This window comes from Papio anubis, chromosome 7 (genome assembly GCF_008728515.1).
Source record: "Papio anubis isolate 15944 chromosome 7, Panubis1.0, whole genome shotgun sequence".
NCBI classification, from domain to species: domain Eukaryota; kingdom Metazoa; phylum Chordata; class Mammalia; order Primates; family Cercopithecidae; genus Papio; species Papio anubis.
In genome coordinates this window covers 116,501,505-116,520,387 of record NC_044982.1, presented here as the reverse complement: position 1 = coordinate 116,520,387, position 18,883 = coordinate 116,501,505, and the positions used below count along the sequence as shown (strand labels likewise).

Below are 18,883 nucleotides of genomic sequence, written 5' to 3'. Positions count from 1 at the left end.
GGAAACAGCCTATTTTAGAAATAGAATATTATTTGAAATGGTCAATGGGCTTCTGAATTCTGGTGCAGAGTGTTTTGTTTCATAATAAAAATACTATAAAAGTTATATTTTCCTTTTGATGACCTAAAATGCACTCTTTGCCTGTGGTTTAGGAACTGGGGTTTTTTTTTTTCTTACAAGAGCTTTTTATGGGAGAAGTTGTATGTATATCCTTTAGCCTATCTTGGACTATCTTGAACTATTCTGTAGCACCTTCCTTGGTAAAGAGTATATCTGATTTTCTTGTGTCTTTTGAAAATTATCCTGCAGAAAATAGAACCATAAATAAATTAGTGCTTTTTGATGATCACATGCATAATGTTTTATTAAAGTTTCAGTGGGATTAAAAGAACATAGAACAAGAGATAATTCATGTATTTTATAAAACCGAGTCTTCAAGAATCAGTCATCTTAAAAACAACAACAACAACAACAAAAACAGTACATCTGAAAGTGTTGCTATAGAAGACCACAGCAAGTTTTCATAAGCTTGTGTCATCATCCCCCACTTGCCCCAGAGAAGCAATATAAATAATTGCTTGATGTACTATTAAATCTTGCATCATGACCTAGTTTAATTTGCTGCCTTTTTTTGAGGCAGGGCCTCGTCTCTGACCCAGGCTGGAGTGCAGCAGATGATCACAGCTCTCTGCAGCCTCACCTTCTGGGCTCAGTGATACTCTTGCCTCAGCCTCCTGTGTAATCGGGACTATAGGCACATACTACCATGACTGGCTAAATTCTTTTTTTTTTTTTTTTGTAGGTAGAGACAAGGTCTTGCTATGTTACCTGGGCTGATCTTGAGTGCTTGACCTCAAACAGTCCTCCCGCCTTGGCCTCCCTAAGTTCTGGGATTATAGGTGTGAGCCACTGTGCCCAACCAGCTGTCATTTTTTATTTTCTAACTTGTATTTCAGTGCAATCGACTGTTAAAGTGGTGTCCTGCCCCAGATTGCCACCATGTTGTTAAAGTCCAATATCCTGATGCTAAACCTATTGCAGCTGCAAATGTGGGCATAATTTTGCATTAAAGCAAGTGATTTCCTAAACTGAAATAGTGCACAAAGCGTTTTTATTTCTCCTGTTTATTCTTGGTAGTAAAATAGAAGAAAAAAAAATGTTTCCCTTTGGCAGGGAGATGTCTGATACTGGTTTAAAATAGTATATATCTCTTTGAGAATTGTATGAAAAGGTCACGTCTTAAAAAATTTTTCCTCTTTCCTTGATCTAACTTTTTTGAATTTTTTTTTATGGAGAAAATATACAACTCTAATCATATCTTCCTGTATGCTCCACTGTAACTTAAGGGAAGCAAATTTGTAGATTTGGTACTATACGTTTTCCTTTACTCTGCCAAATTTTAATGTTACTTATGCAAGGAAATGTGCAGGTAAATTCGGCTGATGTCTCAGCACCTTTAAGAGTTTTGCTGTGACTCTTCTTGCCCAGCTTTCTTGGTAACTTGGGCTTTTGGAGTTCTGTAGTATACTCTTCAGCCTCTGAATTCTAGATTTGAACTGCCAGGAAGTTACCAGTGCCACATATTCAGGGATGTCTTAATCAGTTCAGGCTCCTTTACGGTTGTTCTCGTTTTTTTCCGAAGTGAATAGGCTGAAAATTTTTCAGATTTTTGACTTCTTATTTCCTTTTGATTAACAGTTTATCTCTAGGTCATTCATCTCTTCTTGCATTTTCTAAAACATTGAAGAGAAGCTAAGCTGCATCTTCAACACTTTGCTTGGTAATTTCCTCAACCAGATATTCAGTTTCATATCTCTACCTTCCCCAAAACGATTCAGACAACTTCTTTGCTTTATAGCAAGGATGGCCTTCTAGTTTCTAACAGCATGTTCCTCATTTTCATCTGAGACCTCATTATAATGGCCTTTAATGTCCATTATTTCTAACAACATTCTGTTCATGGCCATTTATTTAGGTTTTCTCTATGATTGAGGCATTGCCCACACTTCTGTCTTTCTGAATCCTCACCAGAATTACCTTAACAGTTCAGTTCATTCACAGTGATCTAGGCTTTTCTAGCTTACTTGAAATGTAGCCTCTACTTACTACCTAGTTTCAAATCAGCTTTCACATTTTTGGTTTTGTTACAACAGCACCCTCACTTCTTGGTACCATTTTCTGTCTTCATGTTCAGGCTGTTATAACAAAAGACCATAAACTGGGTGGCTTCTAAACAACATAAATTTATTTCTTACAGTTCTTAAGGGTGAGAAGTCCAAGATCAAGGTGTAATCCAAAAGATTTGTTGTCTGGTGAGGGCCCGCTTTTCTGGTTCATAGATGATGCCTACTTGCTGGGTCCTCACATATGAATTGGAAGGACAAGGCAGCTCTCTGGGCCCTTTTTTTTTTTTTAAGGATGCCAATTCCATTCACCTCCTTAAGGCTCCACATCCTAATGCTGTCACATTGGTTATTAAGTTTTAACATACACATTTAACACACTAACATTTATATCCTGCTAGAAGTTTAAGATGCTTTTCTGTTCCTTTGAGGGTCTTGAGGAGTAAGAAGCCCGTCAAGCCAAGGGGCTCTAGACCCAGCAAATAGATTTTTTGTTTTGTTTTGTTTTGAGGGAGGGTCTCACTCTATCACCCAGGCTGGAGTACGTGGCACGATCTCGCACTGTAAGCTTTGCTTCCCAGGTTCAAGCGATTCTTATGCCTCCCGAGTAGCTGGGATTACAGGCGTGTGCCACCACGCCTGGCTTGCTTATTTATTTATTTATTTATTTATTTATTTATTTATTTATTTTAGAGACAGCATTTCACCATGTTGGCCAGGCTGGTCTTGAACTCCTGGCCTCAAGTGATCCACCTGCCTTGGCCCTCCCTGAGTGCTGGGATTACTGGCAAGAAGCACCATGGCCAACCAGATATTTTTTGGGGGATGGGGGGGTAGATATTTTATTGATATGCCATACCTCTCTTTTTTTCCTCCAAACATCTATAGAATTACACTTAACACATCATTAATAATAAATATTTCCAAAAAGAGCAGGTAAGCTCACAGAGATTGAATATGTGTAAAATACATACTGTTAGAATAAAGATTAAATATGCATTGTTATTTTAGAGAAAAGGTGGATAATACCTACTTTCCAATGTATTTTTAGCATGACACGTGTCAAACAAAGTATAGAGAATACAACAGTGAATACCCTATGTAGCTACAATCCAGCTAAAGCGAAATTAGTATTTTGTTTTTCTTCATTAAGAGATAAAACATGACACATATATTTGAAGCTCCTTGGTTCCATGTTCCTTCCCATTCCCCATCTTTCTTTTCAGAAATAACCATTTATCTTAACCTGATTTAAATCAATAGTAGTTTGTTTCTCTCTTTAGCAAAGGATTTTTTGCCATTTGTAAATTACTTAATTAGCTAATCTGTCGTTTTATTATTTTTTTTCTTAAGCATTTGTGTTTGTTAATTATCCTTCTTTTACAAATGTATGTCATGAGCTTAGAAAACAAAAGTGAATTACCGATTGTCTGATGTTTTAGTAGTAGTTAGTCTTTTTTTTTATACCTTGCCCAATTTTCATTTCCTCTGCTGGGGCTGAGGCTGCTGTTTTAAATAATGCAAAGATGTGACCTGTTTGCTTCCCATATATTGTCTACTGTGTATTAGTACTAAATTATATAAGTAACCTACAAAGTCAGCCTTTTATTCTTCATTTAGGATGTTAAGTAAAAGATTAAAAATACACTGATGAAACATGGGTTGAAACTTCTCAATATAGTCTAGGGCACCTGCTTGGCTTGGTGTGAAATTTATCATCAAAAGCGTGTCTTCATGCTTATAGTCTTCTTCATTTCACACACATATTGTTACCCACTATGTTTGGTTCACAATACTAAATTCCTGAATATTAACGATAAAGCAGACAGGGATTCTCTCCTTGTATTTGCCAGTCACTAGAAACTAGTGACTGTGGAACTATAAGGCATGAAATGATTGGCTTATTTACTTACTGTGAGTGACCTTAATTCTATTAGCTGCTGTATCCTTAACAGCTTTGCTTTGTGGAAAATTGGCATGATCCTGTTAAATGTAGGGTGGGAACTTGCGTCTGACATTTCCGTTTTAAAATGGGACAGAGATGTGACTGATGATTTTATCTATCTATTGGTAGGTTTTTTTGCTTTTAATTTCAGATTTGTTATGTATTCAGAGGTAATTCCTTGGTATAAAGTCAGCTCCTGATTATTCACTAGGACCAACAATGGCTAAAAGCACCTCTTGTCCAGGCTTTGTAATTAGGGGAATACACACCTTGTAGTTGGGCTTCTTTTCAAGCTGTAGGTTCCCCACTCAGCTTCTACCAAAGAAAATCCTACTTTGGTTGATTTTATATATACTGGACATTATAGTTACGGGATTTCCCTGGCTTAAGAAGATGTGAGCCTAGTGATAATCTTATTCATTGGCTTTTACAGTTCAGCTTGACTATAGTTAAGTGCTAAAGTAATTTGCTCTTTTTTAAAGTCTTTTGTTGTATTCTAACAATTGTTGTTTTCAAACAGTGGTTAAAGAAATGGATTAAAAAGTGCGATGATGACAGTGAAACCTCCAATTGGATTGCAGCCAACACAAAGGTTAGTGTTTTCCTTCAGTAATTCTTGGTAATGAAAATGATAAGGGTTGGTGTTTCGGGTTTAGCAAAAGCAATAAGGTGACCTACTTACAGGCTTCGTTTCATCTTTTTCTCCATTGAGTCTTTTTTTTTTCCCAGAAGGCTTGCCTGTTATTTCCTCTTTGTCTTTGAGTTTATTTTAGAGTATTGAGTACTATACTACAGTATCTAAAGTTCTCTGCCTTAGGTTTCTTCTACTGGAAAAAAATTAGTGTTCTATAGAGGAAAAAGCTGATAATTTTTCAAGTGTGGGATCTGTGCTTGGCTGCCATTTAGTATACGCATGTATTGGAGTTTACTCCGCCTAGCTTGGTTCTGTTAGGCTGATTTACATTTTTGTTCCAATTTTTTTTTGAAGTATATTGCTCTTGATACTAGTTTCAAAATTCAGTCTCTTTATGATCACAAGCCACTTTCTTAACCCCAGACAAATATCTTACAAATGTTTAAGTCTTGAGTACCCTTCTCCTTAATCACTAATATAATGAGCAAGCATTTGAATGCCAGCCGTGTACCCAGCTAGTCTTTCAATACAAAGTTGTATTATCCATCCTTTATGTAATTCAGTCCTATCCTGTCCACATAGTGAGTGACTTGGGTAATGAATGGTAGGATGGTTCATGGGCTATTCATTTTTAGTATTATTTTGTACATGTAAAGATGATGCTTTAAAGAATGCCGAGTTGTTTGACCCATAGTATATAAAGTTATCTTTGAACTGTTCACTCACTCATCACAGGACAATGAGAGTAAGAAGTGCGTAAACAGTGAAGGCCAACACAGGTTATCTGTGTGTGTTTAAGTATACATCTTACATACTTACAGATAAAACATGAATATACATTTCTATCTCCCAGAAAGTAGTGAAACAGTGAATCTTGCCACATAAAACAAATACCTAATTCTTTAAGGAATATATGGTAGAAATATTTTTTTGTTCCCTCCTTCATCACGATAAGCATAACTCACATCAATCAAAGAAAACCTTACTGTAAATATACAGAAAGTGGTTACTTCTTTTGTTATTAAAAACAATTCTTAACCAAGCATTCTTTTTTTGAAAATTGAAGATTTTCCCGCAAGAAATGTTCCTTAAAGTCCCAGAATTCTTTAATATGCTCTGAAAAACTTATATTTAGAATAAGGCAATTATATTTTCACTAAATTGTTTAAATGGTTGCCTTTTTTCTACATTTAGAGAAATTCCTACTCGTAAGCCCCGAAGATGTTTAAAATAGGGAGTACAGACCTGAATATGTTTGGCTTAGTTTAGATTATAGATTACCAAGGAAGAATGGCAATTTGTAAAGCAAATTTAGCTGCTCAGTATTTTTGAGAGAAAACCGAAGAGTTTTTCTCTTGAGGTTTTAGAAGCTTTTAAGATTATTAGCTCCCTAAACAGATTTGCATATTGTCAGTGATATCCTAACATTTTGAAAGTTTAATACTATTTGGTTAATTATAACCAAGAAATTTAGAATGAAATATTTTATGCCTGAAATTTGCTTGTTTGGAAAAATGTAAAATTTCTTATGTGGGTGATTTCAAACATTTGATTTGAAATATATAATGTAGAAAATGCTATATTGGCCTATTTTAAATTGCTATCGTTGATGGACAGCATAGTCAGTTCCACAAAGAAGGCCAAATTGTGCAAATACTAATATAGTGGGTGACGTTCCCTCCTTGGGGGAGTTACCAACCTCAATCACAAATACAAGAACAAAAAAACCGCAGGCCTACAGAGAGGTAATTTTGGCTTACTAGCAACCAAGAATATGATATGAGGCCAGGTCAGTGGCTCACACCTGTAATCCTAACACTTTGGGAGGCCAAGGTGGGCAGATTGCTTGAGCCTGAGAGATTGAGACCAACCTGGGCAACATGGTGAAACCCCACCTCAACAAAAAATTCAAAAATTAGCCGAGCATGGTGGCATGTGCCTGTAGTCCCATTACTTGGGAGACTGAGGTGGGAGGATGACTTGAGCCCTTGAGGTCAAACCTGCAGTGAGCTGTGATTGCACTGCTGCACTCCAGCCTGGGCAACAGTGAGGCCCTGTCTCAAAAAGAAAAAGAAAATGATTTGGACTTGGAAAAAAATAATCTGACATGATCTCTGTAGCATACTTGTTAAGGAGTACAATGAAAAGAATTTAAAATCTGGGTATTTGGCAGGAGAAACTTGGAAAATCCAGTAGTCACAAAATGAATTTACCAATCAAGGTCTGATTTCCTAGTTACCTGACATTGAAGTCAGATTGCTTGGATTTGGATCCTGACTTTACTTATGTGACCTTGGACTAGCTTCTTTATAATTTCTTTCTCCCTTAGTTTATTAATCTGACAAATGGAAATAGGAATAGCACCACTCTAAGAAATTATTAGTTGATACATATAAAACATTGACAACAGTGCATGGGATATGGGAAGTACACCATTATTTCTAGATGACACTAGAGAGTATAGTATATTTATATGAATAGAATGCTTTTATCTCCCATAATACTATTATTACTAAATACTTAAAATGTTTTTGTCTCTCAACTCTGCTTAAAAAGAAATCCTAGGAAGGCTGAGGTGGGAAGATCACTTGACTCCAGAAGTTCAGGGCTTTAGTGAGCTATGATTGGGCCTCTGAATAGCCACTGCACTACAACCTGGGCAACGTAGTGAGACTCTAAGTTTAAAAAACCAAGTCCTTAAATTGTACGTCTTAAAAGCCAGTGGTAATAATGGTAACAGCTCACTTTAAATAGTGCTTAAGTGTTCAACACTGTTCTAAGTGCTTTATGTGTATTAACCACAATAAATAAGATGTTTAAAAACCAAATCTAGAACTGGCTTTTCTTTAATGTTAGTAATGCAACCTAGTGTAGCATTGACACCAACTTTATAGTTTCTTTTCATAGGAATGTCCCAAATGCCATGTCACAATTGAGAAGGATGGTGGTTGTAATCACATGGTCTGTCGTAACCAGAATTGTAAAGCAGAGTTTTGCTGGGTGTGTCTTGGCCCATGGGAACCACATGGATCTGCCTGGTAGGTTGGGGAAATTAAGGGAAGAATGTATTCACATAGGTATGTGCCATGTATTATGAATAACATTTTTACCTCATAGATAGCACCATCTAACTTGCAAGCTAAATAAATACATAGTATGTGATTAATGTTATAAGTATATGCAGACATACACATACACACACACACACACACACACACAGAAACATACTGCTTTCCTCATTTTATTGATGGCTTACTTGAACTAATATAAGAATCTTGGGCCAGGCGCGGTGGCTCACACCTGTAATCCCAGCACTTTGGGAGGCCAAGGTGGGTGGATCACCTGAGGTCGAGAGTTCGAGACCAGCCTGACCAACATGGAGAAACCCCGTCTCTATTAAAAATACAAAATTAGCCAGGCGTGGTGGCACATGCCTGTAATCCCAGCTACTTGGGAGGCTGAGGCAGGAGAATCGCTTGAACTCAGGAGGTGGAGGTTGCAGTGAGCCAAGATCGCCCCATTGCACTCCAGCCTGGGCAACAAGAGCGAAACTCTGTTTCAAAAAAAAGAATCTTACACAGCATATGAGCATTTTTCTCACTGGTTAAGAGCATAAGCCTCCGTTGGTGACAGGCAAAAGTTTAAGCTCTGAAACTCTGTCATACTCTTAAGTATGTTTCCCATCCTCTCTAAATTCTATTCTTCATCTTCTCGATGAAGAAAATAATGCGTATTTCATAAAATGTTTAAGGGATTAAATGTGTTAGTACATTTAAAGTCCTTAGCCAAGTGCATGGTATATAGTAAGCACTCAAGAAATAGCTGCTTCCATAACTGGGGTATAGTAACCACTCCAGGGGAAGTGCAAGTGTTACTCATCTACGCTCTGAGCTGACCTCTCTGGGTATGTTTCCCCATTCCCACCGTTCTGTATATCATGCAGTTTTAAATGACTCTGAAAAACTGTAATAGCAAAGCACATAGCACAGCATCTATTACCTGGTAGGTTGTCAACTGTTGGTTCTCTGTGGTGTATAAAAGAGCAGATAAGGTGAATAATCCTGGAAAATTAGAAATATTTGGCTTAACTAACGGATGGCCTAAGAGAAAAGTTTGTCTCTTTCTCAAAAAGTTGAGTTAGGAATTCAGACAAGAGTCAAAGGTTCTCCTAGAAGGATAGTGTTTTCTAATAATGATAGGTGAGTTGATTTGAAATGGACTGCCTCAGGAGGTGGGGAATTTCCTATCACTGGATAAAGAACTAATTTATTATAGAGGATTCAAACACTAGATAGGGTTAGAACAGTTCCTTTCAGCCTGCTAATTCTGTCATAGCAGTAGAAGTCTGGGTGTTTTAACATCTCAGTTTCTCTGTTATAAAAGACAACGTTGGTGTTAGATAATCTGTAAATCCAGGTTAAAATTCTGGGATTTTTTTTTTTTCTTTTCATTGATTTTTTTTTCTTTATGGAATCCTCTTTATTTACTTGAAGGTACAACTGTAACCGCTATAATGAGGATGATGCAAAGGCAGCAAGAGATGCACAGGAGGTAAGTATATGTATTACAGGATAATAGTTGACTAAGAATGCACATTGTATATTCATATTCATTAGAGAATAAGTTTTTTTTTTTTTTTTTTTTGAGACGGTGTCTCGCTCTGTTGCCCAGGCTGGAGTGTAGTGGCGCGACCTCAGCTCACTGCAACCTCCGCCTCCTGGGTTCAAGTGATTCTTCTGCCTCAGCCTCCTGAGTAGCTAGGATTACAGGCACTTGCCACCAAACCCTGCTAATTTTTGTATTTTTAGTAGTCTGGCTAGTCTCGAACTCCTGACCTCGTGATCCACTGGCCTCGGCCTCCCGAAGTGCTGAGATTGCAGACTTGAGCCACCGCGCCCAGCCCAGGGAATAATTGAGTAGAAGTTTTCAATTCTGAAAGACATTTCAGTAAATATTAGATATTCCAGTAAATATTGGATATCTATTTACATTTAGAAAGGGAATCTTTTTTTTTTTTTTTTTTTTTTTGAGACGGAGTCTTGCTCTGTCGCCCAGGCTGGAGTGCAGTGGCCGGATCTCAGCTCACTGCAAGCTCCGCCTCCCGGGTTCACGCCATTCTCCTGCCTCAGCCTCCCGAGTAGCTGGGACTACAGGCGTCCGCCACATCGCCCGGCTAGTTTTTTTTTTTGTTATTTTTTAGTAGAGACGGGGTTTCACCGTGTTAGCCAGGATGGTCTCGATCTCCTGACCTCGTGATCCACCCGTCTCGGCCTCCCAAAGTGCTGGGATTACAGGCTTGAGCCACCGCGCCCGGCTGTCTCTCCCTTTTTAAAAAGACCAGGAAATTCAGCCGGGCTTGGTGGCTCACACCTGTAATCCCCACACTTTGGGAGGCCGAGGCAGGCGGATCACCTGAGGTCAAGAGTTCCAGACCAGCCTGGCCAACATGGTGAAACCCTGTCTCTACTAAAAATACAAAAATTAGCTGGGCATGGTGGCTTGCACTTGTAATCCCAGCTACTCAGGAGGCTGAGGCCAGAATCACTTGAACCCAGGAGGTGGAGGTTGCAGTGAGCCAAGATTTTGCCACTGTACTCCAGAGTGAGACTCTATCTATAAATAAATAAATACATAATAAAATGACTGGGAAATTGTATTTTGTAATTATAAATGATGTTTCACAGACCTTCACAATGTTTAGGTCCATTTACAGGGGAAAAAATCCCTACAAATTCCAATATTGGTTTACATGATATTTATTATGATATTATTTAAATATATATAAACAAGAACCAGCTATAAACTCTTGTGCTCTTGCACAGCTCTACAGCCAAACCAAGAGAGCCACGAAATCAGTGAAACTGAAGTAAATGTTAATTTGGTAGATACTGTTGTTGGGGTTTTAAAAATGTATTATTACTGTACTGTTAAATATCGTGAGATAACTTGTTCTCCCACCAATTTTCTTTTCTTTCTTAAATGGTGTCCTTTAAGTCATATCCCACTAACTTTCTATATATTTCTATATTTCCAACATTAATTTTTACGATGCATTACTTGATTTGCCCAGAATGTATTACGGATGTATGTTCTTACCACCTTTTTTTCCTCCATTAACCTGATAAAGTTATCTAGACAGATATGTCATTTATCAAGAAAGAAAAATATATGTGGGTTATCCCCTTGGAATTTCACCGGTCTTATTTGGATGCCGGTAGAATCATCCCTTTCTGAGATCTATAGGGACGGTGGGTTATGTGCATAGCTTTTGAGCCAGAGTCTAATGTTTAGATTCTAGATACTAAAATGGATTATTTTTCTATTCACATCTGTTGGACTCAACTAGAATCTTCTATAACTGTGGTAGTACATGAAAAGATTCATCACCCATTGCTGGTTGGCTGATTGGACTAACTGATTGTGTTTCACTTCCCTGAAAGGATCACACCATTGCATGCCTATCTGGCCTCCCTCATCTTCCCTACCCCAGGCCTGGCCTAGCATTTACTGGGGAGTTGTAGCCTGAAAATTACTAGAAGGTTGACACATATTCAAAAAGATCCCTCCATGGTAAATCTGATCAAATTCTGCAAAAGATGTACCTGTGTTATAGAAAACTGTTGATTCATTATATTGCACCGCAGTGCTGACAGTGGTGGATATTTGAATCTTCTTATCCTCTAGACTAGGGTCAGCGAACTTTTTCTGTGAAGAATCAGATGGTATATATTTTTAGCTTTCCATACTACATAATCTCTGTTGTGACTGCTCAACTCTGCCTCTGCCCTTATAATGCTAAAGCAGCCATAGACTTAAATGGATAGGTATAACTGTTCCGAGTAAGTTTTATTTACTGGCTGGGCATGATGGCTCAAACCTGTAATCTTAGTGCTTTGAGAGGCCGAGGCCAAGGATCACTTGAGGCCATAAGTTCAAGACCAGCCTGAGCAACATATTGAGACCCCCTCATCTCTATAAAATAAAAAAGAGTTTTTAAATTAGCCATGCATGCTGGTGTGTGCCTCAGCTATTTGGGAGCTGAGGTAGGAGGATTGCTTGAGCTCAGGAGTTCCAGGCTGCAGTGAGCCATGATCAGGCCACCACTCTTCAGCCTGGATGACAGAGACCCTATGTCAGAACAAAACAACAAAGAAAGCGAAATAGTTTCATTTACAAAGACAGGTGGCAGCTGGATTTGTCATGCAGGCCAGAGTTCACATAGCCCTATTCTAAGCAGTCAGGTTTGTAGGCTTTTCCCTGCTCCCCAGACTGTTTTCAGGTCACTGATTGCATTTCTCATTCCAGATTCTGGCATTTGATTGGAGAATTTGTGTTGATCAGGCTCACTGGCTCACGCCTGCAGTCCTAGCACTTTGGGATGCTGAGGCTGGAGAGGATTGAGCGCGGGAGTTTGAGATCAGACTGGGCAACAACTGAGACCTTGTCTCTACAAAAAATTTATTAAAACTTAGCCAGGTGTGGTGGTACATGCTGGCTGAGGTGGGAGGATCACTTGAGCCTGGGAAGTTAAGACTTCAGTGTGCCATGGTTGTGCCACTGCACTCTAGCCTGAGCAACAGAGCAAGACCCTGTCTCCAAAAAAAAAAAATCTTATTAGCGGTGGTGTATGGGTTTTCTTTTTTCATGTTGAATTTTAGTGAGAAGCAGTTTCAGAATTCTTAGATTAAATCAAGTCCCATAGCATCATACATGTCAATATGGTAAGAGAGGGTTTTCATTTCATTTGGGGAATTTGACAGGCTTGAAAATATTAGTACTTTAAGGGAAGATAAAATGCCAAGCAGATTTTCCACATATTTTCAGATTGGCATAATTTTCCTGTTCATAAGCATTGGTTTGATACCTGCCTCACTCTTGAAATAACATGACTGTGGTTTTGTTTTGTTTTTTCCTTGAGGTAAGGATCTCGCTCTGTAACTCAGCCTGGAGTGTGTTGGCATAATCATAGCTCACTGTAGCCTTGAACTCCTGGGCCCAAGTGATCCTCCTGCTTCAACCTCCCCATTAGCAGGAACTAGAGGCAACTTGAGGTGTGCACCACCACCCCCAACTTGTGCTTGATTTTTGAAGTGTTTTGTTGTTGTATAATGCTGGATCATGTGGTTAGCTAATTCTGTGGCTCAGAATTAGTGTATCTAAGCAAGGGACCAACCACAGGGCCAAGTAGTATCTGTTACATAGGCTTTTAAAACATGGGAGAGAAAGAGGAGGTAAGGATAAAGGAAAAGAACGCGTGTGTGTTAAGAACCCCTTCGATAGTGGTTGCATTTAGTAAGCATTTATTAATCGTTTTCTGCAAATCAGGTATTGAAAATAAAGGAAAAGAACATATGTGTGTTAAGAACCCCTTCGATAGTGGTTGCATTTAGTAAGCATTTATTAATCGTTTTCTGCAAATCAGGTGTTGGAAATACTTTACCTTTTTTTTTTTTTTGAGGCGGAGTCTCACTCTGTCAGCCCAGGTTGAGTGTAGTGGCTGCATCTCGGCTCACTGCAAGCTCCGGCCTCCGGTCCACGCCATTCTTCCACTGACTCCACACTGATTGCTTAGATGGTCTCATCTCCTGACCTCGTGGATCCTCACTACCGCCTCCCAAAGTGTAGTGGGGATTTCAGGCGGAGCCACCACGCCTGCCTAATACTTTACCTTTTTAAAAGTCTATTCCCTCTACATATTTATGGTATAATGGTAGAGGCCTTATATGAATAATTTTTACAATGTAATAATACAAAATCTGAACTAGATACATTGTTGCTTTGATAACAATATATTTTATGTATCTCTAAAGACAGACTCTTTTTACATAACTGTAATACCATTACAGTTGACTCTTGAACAATGCAGGGGTTAGGGACACTAACCCGTCCTACCCCACAATGGAAAATCTACATACGACTTTTGATTTTCCCAAAACTTACCTGTTTTAATAGCCTACTGTTGACCAATAGAAGCCCACCGACATAACAGTCAATTAACACTGCTTTGTATGTTACATGTTTCATTATACTGTGTGCTTTTTTGTTCTTGGAGCCGGAACTTCACTTTTGTTACCAGGCTGAGTGCAGCGCAGATCTCAGCTCACTGCAACCTCTACCCGGGTTCAAGCGCTTTCTCTGCCTCAGCCTCCTGAGTAGTTGGGATTACAGGCATGGGCCACCACGCCTGGCTAATTTTTGTATTTTTAGTAGAGAGATCGCTCAGCTGCTGGTCAGGCTGGTCTCAACTCCTGACCTCGTAAGGTGATCCACCTCCTCGCCTCCCAAAGTGCTGGGTTTACAGGCGTGAGCCACTGTGCCTGGCCTATACTGTCTTCTTAACAATGAAGTATGCTAGGAAAAACTTATTTTAAAATATTGTGAAGAAGAGAAAATGTTTACTTTTTATTAAGTAGAAGTGGATCAGCTGGGCCCCGTGGCTCACGCCTGTCATCGGAACACTTTGAGAGGCTGAGTCCGGCAGATCGCCTGAGGTTGGCAGTTTGAGACCAGTCTGGCCAACATGGTGAAACCCTATTCTACTAAAATACAAAACTTAGCTAAGGCGGGTAGCAGGCTTCTGTAATACCAGCTACTCGAAGCTGAGGCAGGAGAATTGCTTGAACCTAGGGAGGTTGAGGTTGCAGTGAACTGAGATTTCGTGCCAAGCACTCTAGCCTGGGCGCATAGACAGACTCTATCCCCCAAAAAAAATAAAGTGATCATCATGCGTCTTCCTGTTGAGTAGGCTGAGGAGGAAAATACAGGAGGGCTTGGTTTTGCTATCTCAAGTGGCAGAGGTAGAGGAAGTCGAATGCGATTCAGGAGATGCAGGCACACTTGGTGTAACTTTGCAGAAAAACCCATCTGTTTTGCATTTTCGTTTCTCTAAAAATGTTTCTGTATGGTAACAATCCTCCTTCCATTTGCTTTAGTTTCAGTCCTGGTATAATAGAAGGGTCCATTCATAAAAGAAATCCAAAGCAGTGTTCAGTAATCAGAACCCTTCTGCCAAATGGTCTAATGTCAATTTATTTCCTGACACTGCTTCTTTAGCGTCTTCTTCCTCATTACCTGGCACTGGTTTGGAAGCAGCTCATCTCCATCAAGTGGTCTTTTAATTCCTGTGGTGCCTGTTAGCTAACCCCTCACCTCCCACCTTTTTTTGCCATCCACAGTCTTTCATGATTTTGATGGGCTTGTTGTAGATCCTGTGAAGTCATGGGTACATCTGACACAGTTTTCTACCAGGAGTTTATTGTTTGAGGCTTGATGATACCTACGTGTTTTCTATAACAACGATGACGCTCTTTCTAGTGGTGATGCACTCTTCCAGACTTCCATGATGTTCTTGTCACCTTTCTTTGATAGCATTGACAGTCCTTTCCAGAGTACCATGTGCATCTTTACGTTTGTTTACATTTCTCCCAACTGTGAATGGTGCCATATACAGTCTGTAAGAGTTTGTGTGCATAAGTTTTGATAAATCTCAACTTTTTATTAATAGATTTATGTATATTCTATGGTAGTAAATGATAAGATAGACTACATATGTTTTATGCATTCATGGCAACTCTTTTCTTAATTTTGGTTTGTCCGCAAGTGTTTTCAAATTGTGGCAACCTCCCAAAAAAGATTTCAATATATTTATTGAAAAAAATCCACATATAAGTGGACTCACAGTTTAATCCTGTATTGTTCAATGGTCAACTGTTTATGTTTTAAAGCAATACTCTGTTGGTATCAACTATCTATTGTTCAGATATCCCCAATTATCTTAAATTTTGCATGGTTTTTTTTTAGAGGCAAAGTCTCATTCTGTCACCGAGGCTGGAGTGCAGTGGCGCGATCTCGGCTCATTGCTGCCTCCACCTCCCAGGTTCTAGCAATTTTCTCGCCTCAGCCTCCCAAGTAGCTGGGATTATAGGCACATGCCACCACGCCTGGCTAATTTTTTGTATTTTAGTAGATACAGGGTTTCACCGTGTTGTTGCCCAGCCTGGCTCAAACTCCGGAGTTTAGGCAGTCCACCCGCCTCAGCCTCCCAAAGTGCTAGGATGACAACCTTGAGCCACTGCACCTGGCCTTTCTTAAATTTTCTTTTATCGTGGTTCAAATTGGGATCCACATAGGTCCACAGATTGGATTTAATTGATATCTCTTGAGTCTCCTCTACCTGTTGTTCCTTCTCTTCCCCCCTCCTTGCTTTTTTTTCTTTGTTGAAGAAAGTAGATCATGTTGTCCTGGAGAGTTTCCTCCATTATGGATTTTGCTGGTTGCAACTGCATGGTGTCATTTAATAGGTTCTTCTATCCCTGCATTTTCTGCAACTGGTGATTAATTCAAGAAACTTGATCAAATTCAGATTCCGTGGTTGGGGAACCCAGAATACTTAATTGATTATACTTTCTATTGTATCAGGAGTTACATGGTATCTAGTTGCCTCTGGTTTTCTACTTAAAAATATCTCTGCTTTTTGCTTGTTTTACATCTTGTTGCATACTGTAGAACAGTACCATCCAATAGAACATTTTTGTAATGATGTAAATATTCTTTATCACCAGTGTCTAATTTGGTAGTTACTAACCACATGTGATTATTGAGCAATGAGGAACTGAATTTTTAGTTTCTTAAATTGAATTTTAAGTAGTCACGTGTGCCTTGTGGCTACTGGAATTAGAAAGTACAATTAATAGGACGTTTTTCAAGAGTATGAAATAACAAAAGTAGCAATAGATGTCTATTCCCGATTTTAGCCTAGATCACAGTACTGTTTCATCAGTAAATCAGCTTTTTAAATTATTAATATTTTTAATGGACAAATCATAATTATACATATCTATGGAGTACAGTGGAATGTTTTGCAATATGTAAACAATAGAATGATTAAATCAAACTAATTATTGTATTGCCTGGCCTTAGCATTTTTATGGTGAGACATTTGAAATACTTATTTTGAAATATATATTATTATTGACTATATTCACCCTGCTATGCAATAAATCTCAAAACTTATTCATCCAGTCTATCTGAAACTGTTTGGTCACCAACTCCCCATTCCCTCCCTTCTTACCCGTTTATGCCCCTAAACCTCTGGTAAGCATCATTATACTCTGTATGTCTATGAGTTCAACTTTTTTAGTTTCTACATATAAGCGAGATCATGTAGTATTTCTTTTCTGTGCCTGGCTTATTTCACTTAGTGTAATGTCCTCCGGATTCATCCATGTTGTCACAAATAACAGAATTCCTTTTTTGAGGCTGAGTACTCCTGTGTGCGTGTACATATATGACGTTTTCTTTCTCTCTTCATCCATTGATGGACACTTAGGTGGATTCCATGTGTTGGCTATTGTGAATAATGCTGCAGTGAATGTAAGAGTACAGAGATCCCTTTGACATATTGATTTCAGTTCCTTTTCATATATACACAGTAGTGGTATTGCTGGATTCTGTGGTAGTTTTGTTTTCAGTTTTTTGAGGAAACTCCCCATACCATTTTCCATAATGGCTATACTAAGTTACATTCCCATCAACAATGTATCAAGAGTTTGCTTCTTTCTTTATCTTTGCCAAGACATACCTTTCATCTTTTTGATAAAAACCATTCTAACAGGTGTGAAGTGATACCTCATTGTGGTTTTAATTTGATAATCAGCTTTTGTGTACAGTTTACGTGTTATAATTATATCACCCAATTTTTCTTAATGGGACAGCGATCTAGGGCAGCCCTGCAGAGGTACCTGTTCTACTGTAATCGCTATATGAACCACATGCAGAGTCTGCGCTTTGAGCACAAACTATATGCTCAGGTGAAACAGAAAATGGAGGAGATGCAACAGCACAACATGTCCTGGATTGAGGTGCAGTTCCTGAAGAAAGCAGTTGATGTCCTCTGCCAGTGTCGTGCCACACTCATGTACACTTATGTCTTCGCTTTCTACCTCAAAAAGAATAACCAGTCCATTATCTTTGAGGTAGGAGTAGTTCTGGGTGAGGAAAAAGCCCACCTTGTATCATAGGACTACCTGATCTTTCATATATAAGATATAGCGTTTTCAGGGTTCTTGTTTATTCAGAAAATGTAGATAGACAAATGTATTTATTACAAAGATACAAGAAATTTCTATTTCTGTCCTAAATTATATTCAGATCGATGTTGTTTAGCCAGCTAGTGATTAGGTATGCAGATTCTGGAGTCAGCCCTAGATTTTAATCTTTACTTTATTGTATTTTAGCTCTGTTAATTTGGAGCAAATTACTTAACCTCTTATTTCTCCATTTTAAAGTGAGGATAATACCTTTCTAGGTTGTTATGAGGTTTAAGTGAGACAATTTGTGTTAATTGCTATATAGCACCTGGAACAGCATGATAAGTTCTCAATAAAAACCTTTATTCAGCCTAAACTAACCCTGCAATATTAGAAATTAATGTGGTGTGGTTATGGTTGTCTTTAGTGGAGAAGTAATGACTAAAAAACCAGCTTTTAGCAGTAAGGTTTTCTCAAGTAAAGATGCTCATTTAAAATTGATGCATAAAACATGGATATCTATTTATGACTAGACAATAAGCCTGACTAGCAGATGGGACTTCATTTGGTTAACCAGTACAGAACTAGCCATCACAGTAAAGGATGATACAATTTGAATCTTCTGTACAGTGTTCTCTTATAAGAAATATAGCCAGATGTAAGCAATAATAGGTTTCTATTTTTTCTCATTTCCCTTTGAGTTTTTAGCAAAGAGCAGCTCTCAGAACGAGAAAATTCCAAGAGACATTTTAAATCATTTCAAATGGTCTTCAGTATTCTTCCAAAAGTAATGGGTGAAATCTTTAATTCTTTTAACATTTAAAAAATTGTTCTGGAAAAGAACAAACAAGTTATTAGAGATGAAAGCCATAGAGCTTTACAGGTGCAGTTAAACCACCTATGAAAGTCATGGAATCAGTGTTGAGAGCAGTCTGTAGTCAACAAAACAGTGAAAATGGTTTATCTTTTAGCTTTATTTTGAAGCCAAAATTTACATTTATTCTTCTTACAGAATAACCAAGCAGATCTAGAGAATGCCACAGAGGTGCTCTCGGGCTACCTTGAACGAGATATTTCCCAAGATTCTCTGCAGGATATAAAGCAGAAAGTACAAGACAAGTACAGGTAATTTTTTTTTTTTAAGCTGTTGAAT

At 38.5% G+C, this 18,883-nt stretch overlaps 1 protein-coding gene across 1 annotated transcript in view; it reads left to right on the top strand.

The window, feature by feature from the left end:
* Positions 1 to 18,883, top strand: part of ARIH1 (ariadne RBR E3 ubiquitin protein ligase 1) — a 149,906-nt gene that overhangs the window by 126,395 nt on the left and 4,628 nt on the right. The window contains 8 exon segments of the mRNA XM_031668518.1: positions 957 to 1,037; positions 1,040 to 1,075; positions 4,079 to 4,120; positions 4,589 to 4,660; positions 7,610 to 7,740; positions 9,196 to 9,253; positions 17,416 to 17,676; positions 18,743 to 18,855. Of these exon segments, the coding sequence (XP_031524378.1) occupies positions 957 to 1,037; positions 1,040 to 1,075; positions 4,079 to 4,120; positions 4,589 to 4,660; positions 7,610 to 7,740; positions 9,196 to 9,253; positions 17,416 to 17,676; positions 18,743 to 18,855 (794 nt within the window).